Below are 10205 nucleotides of genomic sequence, written 5' to 3'. Positions count from 1 at the left end.
CAGGCACAGTAATTTCTTACTAGCTGTCAGCATTGTTCCCCCATTTGCACAGTCTCTAAACAACAACTGAGAATAAATATGAAAATTACAGATGTTTTGCTAACATAATCTTTTCTCTTAATTTCAGTCCTTCAGAAGCAAGGAAGCAGAATCTGTATTATTAATCATTACACCAGTATTACCTGCCTTCCTATCTAAGTGTTCATTCCACACTCAGCCCTCTGATTTTTTTAGGGTATTACCAAGCACCAGTGAAACCTAATCCTTAAAAGCAAAAAACAAGTTTTCCACACAGGCCCTACAATGTATTACATTTTCTAAAGAATCTAGGCTACCATTTGGAGAGAAAGCTTTATTATCCTTGGAATTTTGAGATTTTGTTTTTTCAAGGGTTCATAGATAGTTTTTCTACTGTCCTTTCATGCCAACGCAGCTACAAATTTTCCCTCTACTTCCTCATTTCAAACCATTATTCTTCTGCCTAATTCTTGCAGCTTGGAATATCTTCTTTACTTTTCTTTCTTTTCTGAGGAGCTCCACGGGATTAAGCAATAGGATTCACCAAAGAAGACTCGGGCCCACCCTGCTCTTGTACTAGAGATAGGAATTTGATTTATCCTCACAGTTGTATTTTAAAAAAAAAAAAAAAAAAAAAAAAAAAACAAACAAACGAAACTTCTTGCTTTAGAAAACAGGTGAGTAAGAATAATACTGTGGGGCCTTCTTTATATCTCAAAGATTGGTACAAAAAAGGACACAAGCCCTGTTTTGTTCCTCGTGTTGCAGTTTGCCTTTAATTTGTAGCATTTGATCTCAAAGCTGATGCACACTAGAGCCACAAGAACAGCGGCTGAATGGTTGCAAGGGCTGAGATTCACATTTGGGAACGCAAATCTCTCTCACAGGAGCTTGCCATACACACTCCCCACAGCTGAAAAAGTATTTTTATATTTTGCTTGCTGGCTTGTTCCGTAGCTGACAGATTAGGGACAGCTCAGAGTAGCAAAGTGACAGAGATATAGATGACTGGACTCCTGTGGGTCTCACAGGGATATGCCTCCCTTTAAAGAACTGTAAATGCTTCTAATCATTGCCCAACTGCATTAAGTCCACTTTAGATAAAGGTTTGATACGGATTTGAAAAATGAAATTATTTGGGGGCCATAGGGAACAAAGCAAGCAATCTTCAAACATCAGAAAACCTGTGGGATTCGCTTTGCAGTAACATGATAGATGGCTTGACTAGACATGCCATTTCCTATTTTCTACTTTCATTTTTCAGACCAGATTGCACTAAACCACAAAACCATCGTGTGTCCTATGATCGATGTCATTGACCACAATCACTTTGGCTACGAGGCACAGGCGGGGGATGCCATGCGAGGAGCTTTTGACTGGGAAATGTACTACAAAAGAATACCGATTCCTCCAGAGCTCCAGCGAGCTGATCCCAGCGACCCCTTTGAGTAAGTAGTGATAAAGGGGAGAGTGTGAACATGAATCAGAACAAGCAAAGAAGGTAACTGTAGCAGAAGAATCCAAGCCCAGAAATTTCCATGTAGGCCACTTCATAGTAATGAAAAGCAGTAGAAGCAAAGAGCTTCTACATAGGCTTATAAAACCTCAAAACTAGGAAAAAGGTCAGGGCAACAAGTTGCAGAATTCACAAGCTGTGCCTGGAAACACAAATCTTCCCAATCTTTCCTGTCCCAGTGGTTATGCATAAAAGAAACAGGCACATACTTGTAGTTAAGAGAAAGTATTGGCATTGGGCAAGGAATGAATGTGACTGCAGTTACTCTGTTTATTCCACAGAGCACTTCCTGAACAGATTTTAGTTTAATGTTTTCTTTGCTGGAGGTTGATGCAATACATGCATCAATAGCTAAGTCCACATTCTGCCAGCAGATGCTTTGTTTATGACTGGTGATATTGCTACTGTGTATGTATTGCTGTAACTACAGCCCCCTGTAAAACACAGGGCTGTCAAACCTGAACAGCATCAAGCTGATTTGTAAATAATTTTTGATAAGCCAGCCTCCGATCCCAGTATTGTATAGATCAGCTCATTCACAGGAATGTCCTTCTACTCTTCACAAAGGTACATCCTTTTTTCTTTTCTTTTCTTTTAATTAGTCTCATGTAAGGATCAGCTGGGATTAATCTGCATCAGCAGAGAGAGGACAGACAGACAGGCAGACATGATTCAATCTGGCAAAGTCTCCAGGTCTCTCACACAGCACGCATCTGTTGTGGTTTAACCCCAGCCAGCAACTAAGCACCACACAGCTGCTCACTCACTCCCCCCGAGTGGGATGGGGGAGAGAATCAGAAGAGTAAAAGTGACAAAACTCATGGGTTGAGATAAAGACAGTTTAATAGGTAAAGCAAAACAAGGAATTCATTCACGCCTTCCCATGGGCAGGCAGGCGTTCAGCCATCTCCAGGAAAGCAGGGCTCCATCATGCGTAGCGATTACTTGGGAAGACAAACGCCATCACTCCAATTGTCTGCCCCTTCCTTCTTCTTCCCCCAGCTTTATATGCTGAGCATGTTGTCATATGGCATGGAATATCCCTTTGGTCAGCTGGGGTCAGCTGTCCCGGCTGTGTCCCCTCCCAACTTCTTGTGCACCCCCAGCCTACTCGCTGGTGGGGTGGGGTGAGAAGCAGAAAAGGCCTTGACTGTGTGTAAGCACTGCTCAGCAGTAACTAAAACATCCCTGTGTTATCAACACTGTTTCCAGCACAAATCCAAAACATAGCCCCATACGAGCTACTGTGAAGAAAATTAACTCTATCCCAGCTAAAACCAGCACAGCGTCCCAGCAGGGCTGGCAGCAGGACTGGCTCTGATACTGTCAGTAGCCCTGACTGAAACTCCACACTGCAGGTTTTGGCAGTTTAAAAACTCGGCATTTTCCCCTTCCCGAAACAAAACTTGGAAACAATAGCAACAGAAAACCTGTGTCTCTGTCCCAGACTCTGCACTATTTTGAAGTAATGGATCTGATTCATGCAGAAATTGACCCTTATATCCAGGGAATGACCAGCTTTGTACAGGGAGAAGTAGGTAATTGCGGCATTCAGGGGGCTTATTTTCATTATTCTACTTGTTCCTTTTTACTTATCTCCATCTAGGCCCATCAGACTTCGTCTTGCATTGGTGTAAGTGCTGATGAAGTACTTTCCATCAGCTGCCAATGTGACCACTCCACAACATAGATGCAGCTAGTGCAATCACATAACACTCTGGAGTTGCTAGAGCCTCCATTCTCTTCCACAAGTCTTCCTGGTCCTCTGAGCAGTTGTAATTTCTTGTTGCTTACTGAAAGTCACATAGCACATCGTATAATTTGGTTCAGCATTCAAAGTTTGTGTATAAGTAAAACTTACATCTTGCCAGTGTAGCTACAGGGTTGCTTATCAGCCATTTCACACATTTGCAGTTTGTAGTATGCATCTCTCAAAGTCAGGAGAGGCCTGAAGAGGAGGTACTCACGGCAGACTTTGTAGAACAGAGGCTTTGTGCAGTACAGAACAGATGTGGTGGTTTTGCATGAACTGTTGTTACAATCAGCATGGCAGCAGTTGATACCCACCTTGCCCTGCCTGCATTTGTAAGACACACAGATAAATGGCTTTGCGAGGAACAACATATAGGACAATCAACCTATAAATCTCTTGTAATCTGAGTAGTCGTCTCCCCAGAAAGGTGGAAAGGCTTCCCAGTTCTTACACAAATCAGTGAGAGTCTTCCTTTGTTTTCCCCATCACAGGATCCACATCAGAGCAATGCAGGTGGAAAAGCAGCATTGCACATGGAACCACCGTGTCTGTCCCCACACATGGCAGCAGGATTGAAGGCTGGCTGAGCTAGGACAATATCTTTGCTCAAAAGTACCCTCTGCCTAGAATGGCAAGGGTATAGAAGTGTTTTAAATAATCAGTATGAATTTTGCTTGGGGGAGGAATTATGTTCTAATTCAAAGTTAGTATGGCTTTTCTCCTAGGGCCTTCTCTGTTGACACCTCAAGCTTTTAATACCTTGCTTACAACAAGTATGGTAAACATTACAAAGCATTTTACATATCAGTAACTTAATTGACCAAGACAACTTCTACAGAATTAAAGAGGCAGAAGAGTTTTCCTTTAGGTGCATGTACACTAAAACTAGAAATAGCTTCAGCCAGCACCATAATTATTGTGTTACTATTTTGTAAGCAGTAGGGATTTTGGTTTTTTTATTTAGGTTAAATATTTTGCTATTGGTATCCTAATAGCTTTATTTCTTGCCAGCAGCATCAGATCTGAGCTGATCCTTAATGAACTGGAAAATTGCCAACATTTTTAGTAAGGCACCAGCAAATAATGGGTACATGATCCAAAAATTGCACTGCTGAGTTTTTTCCCTCACTTAAAATGCCAACTCAGTATGTGTGTTAAGCAGAAAAGGTCACATCAACCTAAGAAATAATGTACGTAAAACCAGATCAAACTACAGAAGACCTAAGAGCAGTCATTATAGTATCTGAATGATGCGTTTGCTTTCTATCTGCACGTGATCAAAACACTGCTGCGGCAGACATCAGCAGAGTGTTTGCTGTAGACACCACAAACTGAAGTTTTGTCAGGTAGGCTTTTGGTGTGACAGTAACACAGAGCTTACTGAGCTCCAATGCCAGCTGAGCTACTGTTTCTGGAATCAATTTTTCCCCACTTTTTATTTTTTTTCAACTGTACTCCACTATGGTCAGTGTTTGACAGGCACTTTCCTGTTGGACGACATCTATCTGGATGCAGTCTTTCAGTTCAAAACCCTCTTGTGAAGAATCTAGGCATTGTCATCCATTTGTGGTGTGAGCATGGGCATGTTTTATTGTTCATACACCTGCAGTGCCACTCAGGCAGCATCATCACCCTTCGCTGTGACAGAACTTGGAGCTTCGTTCCAGATCTCAGCTTTTCCTGATGTACACCCACACCCATTCTCAGGCCCTCTGCAGTTGTTCACAACAAGTAGCTTTACACCAAGATTTGGCTTGATGTTTATGACTTTAGGACTGTATAACACTCTCAGAAGCTTCCAGCCTGCCCAGTGTCAAATTCAGGTACAGATGGTGTACTAGCACCAACCTGGGAGTCACATGACAAATTTATAACTGCATTTGGATCAGGCTGCATTCATCTACAAAATCTATCATTTTGGTTCACACGTAGTTTGGCCACACCAAGTTTCCCATAGGTTTCACTGAAGCAGACTATAGCCATATAAAATGTATTTTCAATCAGATCTCTTATGTGAATTATTGGATATTGCTCTATGCTTATTGTGGTGTTTAGGAAGGTTTAACAACTATTCTATAAATGGATCTCATGTAGCCTTTAAGATTAGCTATTTTTCTGAGAGATCTGTGTTGCTGCTTTGCAGGTTACATTGAATCCTTAGAGGCATGGAAAATGGACTTCACCCCTAAATAATGTTGTCTTCCAATCCAGAGACTAAATCTGTGAACTCCTTGTTGATTTCCCTTTTTTATGTGCCACGGAAACAATAGAAGTTTTGTATTGCATTCAGCTGATCTGTCACACTTGCAGCTCATCACAGTTGGCTGTAGTGGTTTTTCTCTTGCGAGTCGTGTACAACTGCCCCAGTATATTCTGAAGGGGGCTTCATGCTATTTTCCTCTGATGTATTCAGGGTTGTGTAATCGACACAGAGCAAATTGATGTTCTGATGTATTGTGGGAAATTGTCAGACAATCGTGAAATCATCATCATGTCATGATGATGCTCACTGTCTTGATCCCAGGATCAATGATCATTCAGCGGAATTTGAGATACTTGGGAAATCTTCTCGTCTATAAGCAGGGAGGACCAGAGATGTTTACCTCCTTTGTGGCAAGGATCACCTTGGCTTATTATCATCTCTCGCTGGTTTGTTTCTCTGTCGTGGCAGAGGTTTGGGACTATGCCCTTATGGGATATATGGGTTTGGGGCATAAGAGCATGCTCTTGTTTGGCTGTTTCTTTCTGTGGTGCAAGCACTCTAGTCTCTGGAGGAGTTTGCCTAACCCAAGCGATTGCCACTTAAACTAATAGGATAACCTTGTTACTATAATGGACTGTGATATACAGCATGTCAGTTTATATGATTTAATAGCCTGTCTGGGCTAAAAGCTCTGTGGAAGTTTAAAGCAGAGGTTTGATATACTCAAGCCTGCTGGGGATGACTGCTCTTTATTTCCTGGCAGCGCTTACATTACATCAATTCATGTTATCGCATGCCCGATCTGAAAACTGGCATCAGTGTCCATTCATGCCAGCAGCAACATATTTTTAACCAGACAAGAAAACATCAACAATTCAACTCAAAAAACTATTTGGAAAAACCACAAACTAATCAAGAGGATTAATACAGCACAGATCAATTAGGGTAAGAAAGGGCTGCACAGCTCCTCGGGGCAGTTTTATGGTGGTGTAACTTGATGATACAGGAGGGAGGGAAAGGTGCGGGTGAGACCTAACAGCATTGCTATTGAATTGCAACTCAAGATGGAAATCCTAACCGATGCGAGAAGTGTTGTGCTACTTACTGGATGGCAGGACTTCTAGCACCTACCTGGGAAAGTTAGTAGTTTTTTGGTATATGACCACTCCTTGCTCTCTGAGGGTTCCTTTCTATGACAGCCTGTTTGCCTTCTGGCATAGAACTGTCATCTCCAGATCCCCCTGAAGGGAGACAAAGCTGGAGAATCATGTAATTCTAGCAAAGGACCAGAACAATAGTTTGGCAAATACTCGGCTAGCCGACGATGTAACTTTGTAACCTCTGGCGAGACATTTTAGTTCTTGTACTCAGTTTCCCATTAATAAAACAGGAATAGAATCACCCACCATCGCAAGGCTACTTTGGATATGAGTCTGTCAAAGGCTAGGGGATTGAGATCTCACAGTAATAGGGGCCATTTATGGTTTACGGATGTACTTTTTGGTAAAATTTTGGACGTACTCAAGGGATGAAATTAGCTGATTGGTACATTTTTCTCTTCCCTTGCATCACAGATTCTCAACCTGGGATGTAACGTACGACCTTAATGTAGCCTGTTGTGTGTTAGATTGGAAGATTACCTGGCACTTTTTGTTGATTTGCATATGTAAAATCATATTATTATTATTATGCAAGCTGTTGTCAGCTTTTTTATTTGAGTATGACATACTCTCAGAAATACTCTCTTTTTCTGCATCTCCTTACTTTCAGTATTTATATATACTTTCAACAACATAGTGCAAAGAAAGTCTTTGCTAAGACTGCATTTCAAATCTGACAAGTACTCTTGCAATTTTATGATCATTTTCTGAAGTTTAGAAAGTGCTTTGTACAATGATTTCTGTTCTATAGCTCCCAGTGCTTTATAGTCTGTGTCTTTTATGGCTGATTTCTGCCTATAAACATATTCATAAAACCTCTCACAACCAGAAACAATTGTCTATTTTTTTAAAGCCTGAGTATAATCTACTGTTTTGAACTGTGCTACAGGAATGTTTGATGCAAAGGCATCATTCTACAGAGAAGCAGTCTCTAACCAGTGTGAGTTTGTGTAATTTAAGGTCTTGATTGATTGTTTTGACAAGCTATGGTCTGTAGAAGACTGTTAGTGGAGGTAACAATAGTGGAGATAACAATAGCTTTTACAAACTGCTGTCCACCTGTGGCACCATGAAAATCTCAGAATTTTTTCAGTGAAAAATGCTGACACTAACACACCGTTTATGAGTGAAGATATGAATATTCAATCATTTTCTCCTGCCTTTGGTTGGATTTCAGTGTAGAGGTTCTGTACAACCAGTACATTTTCTTTGAAGGCCAGGACAGAAGAGATAACTCTACAGAGTGTAACCTGTCAGAATAAAAAAAATCTAAAAAAAAAAAAAATCAAAGATAAAAAGCTGCTGGTATAATTTTCATAACCTCACAAGAATCACTAAAGCAATTAGTTGAGTCCTATTTCCTAGCTGAATCAGGTAGATTCAGGTTTGATACACAACTTTTCACTTGAATGTTGTTAGTGGCTCCTGACTCCCAAGGCAAAAGGGAACAAATTGTGTTCATAATGCCTTAATGCTGCAGTGCCGAAGTAGCTATGGATCTTCTGCTTCTGTGGAAACTCATATTTCCAATTTTCTTTCACATTTGGAGCTTCATGGTTAGCATAAAAACGTAAACATCTTGAATGTAATGTTTCTAGAGCTGTTAGCCTGCTACTTCACACAAGTATTAACTTTAGAGCTTGACAGTCTATATGCCCATATGCTGGGGCAGATTCATAGAGTGGGTCAACGAAACTACCAGTAATTAGAAAACTAAGTAGTTTCTGGACATGAATTTAATATTTCTTTACGTAAAAAAGACTGGGATGGTGGCCAAGAAGAAGGCAGATACGTTGCTCAGTGATTACAGGTGAGCTATTTAATGCTATCAACATGCTGTTGATACAGATGACTTGGCTTTCAAAATTATAAAGTCATGTCTGAACAATTTTCCATGAAGAAACAGAAATCACACTTTTAAAATAATTATTTCTATTTTTAATTTTATATTTTCAAGCCATTTTCTCTAGAACTTTCATGCAGAATTTGGTGACACCTATTGGTACTAAGAAAACCAACACCCTTCTCTTACATTTTATAGTGTTTACCAGCATAACGTTGGGATTGACATCTCCATCCACTTCCATTTCTGTTTGTTTGTTGTTGTGAGTTTTTTAAAGAATGACCTATTGCTATCTAAAGCCCATATCTGTGCTACAGTTCTTCCAACAGAAGAGAGAACAAAGACTAAAACCAATGACTAATTTTGTCAGACCCCTCAGCGTGCCAAACAGCTTCCAAATCTGTACATTGATGCGAGTTCCATACACGCTCATTGGCTCAAGTTTACTAATACTCTTTAGCGTCTGTCCAGTATGAGCGGTTGGGGTTGGGGGTATGTGTGTGTCATTTCCCCCTTACTCTATGGGGTCTGCCAGATACTCCAGAGTATCACAGTGCTTTTCTTCCTTTTCCCTCCAATGCCCATAGTTCTTTTTTCAGAGGCAGTGATCAAATAAGCATGGCGTAGAAGCATCTCCCCCTGCCAATATATACCTTCTGATTTTTTGTCTATATAGTATAATTCTGACTGTCCAGCTATCTTGGCATAGGACCCCCTTAGCCCTGAGGTGAAGAGATTTTTCTGACTTCCACTCTGAAGAAATTAAGCTGCCAATGCAGTGTGTGGTGAAAGCATGAAAAGAAGGGGCTGAGAACAAATTTATGTCTAGTCAGTATTTCAGTACTATTCTTATAGTATTTAATCAGAAACTTTCTTGCCGCAGCTTTAACCCCTTTATATTTTGTCATGTACACTGTACACTGGGAGAAGACCTTTAAGTACTGGAGGATGTCAGATCAGTTCATTGTTTATTTTCAAGTAAATTACCTTATTTTTTTCAGTCTCTCTTAATAAGTTGTGTTTTCTAGATCTCTGCTTATTACCTTTGCTCTCCTCTGGACTTTTTCCATACTGAAAGCAGATACTGCACCAGCCAAAGCCTTATCATTGCCTAGTAGAATAGGTGGGTGACTTTGCCTGTCTCAGAGGCTACGTTCCTTTTTATATTTTCTTGACGTTGTTGATTCATGCCAGGCTTGTGCTGTGGTGTAACCTCCACATCATTTTCTGCAGAACGGGTATCTAGCCAAATGTTCATCATCCTCCTCTTGTAATTCAGATTTTACACGTTTGAAGGCAAGGCATTTGTCTTCATATCTATTTGAAGTGCCACATCCAAAAAGGTGATCTATCTTCATTATCCCTAGATCAGTGTGATACTTTGTAACTGAACATTTTCAATTTTATCTTTTTTGCCTTTTTTTACTTCACTTCTTCAATTTGCTAAGATTTTTGAATTCTGATTAACCCTTCAATTTTTACAGCCTATTGCAATGTTATAGAATCATAGAATCATTAAGGTTGGAAAAGACCTCTAAGATCATCGAGTCCAACCGTCAACCCAACACCACCATGTCCACTACATGTCACCATGTCATCTACACGTCTTTTAAATACTTCCAGGGATGGTGACTCAACCACTTCCCTGGCCAGCCTCTTCCAATGTTTAACCACTCTTTCAGTAAAGAAATTTTTCCTCACATCCAATCTAA

At 40.5% G+C, this 10205-nt stretch overlaps 1 protein-coding gene across 1 annotated transcript in view; it reads left to right on the top strand.

The window, feature by feature from the left end:
- The window catches only part of GALNTL6 (polypeptide N-acetylgalactosaminyltransferase-like 6), a 320798-nt gene that overhangs the window by 233518 nt on the left and 77075 nt on the right, over positions 1–10205 (top strand). Inside the window, exon 6 of the mRNA XM_009330734.1 lies at positions 1283–1466. Coding sequence (XP_009329009.1) covers positions 1283–1466 — 184 coding nt within the window. The remainder of the gene's footprint in view (positions 1–1282; positions 1467–10205) is intronic.

This window comes from Pygoscelis adeliae, unplaced genomic scaffold, assembly GCF_000699105.1.
Source record: "Pygoscelis adeliae isolate BGI_AS28 unplaced genomic scaffold, ASM69910v1 Scaffold167, whole genome shotgun sequence".
NCBI lineage: Eukaryota > Metazoa > Chordata > Aves > Sphenisciformes > Spheniscidae > Pygoscelis > Pygoscelis adeliae.
Note: the sequence above shows the minus strand (reverse complement) of the source record. Positions and strands in the feature narration are given on the sequence as shown.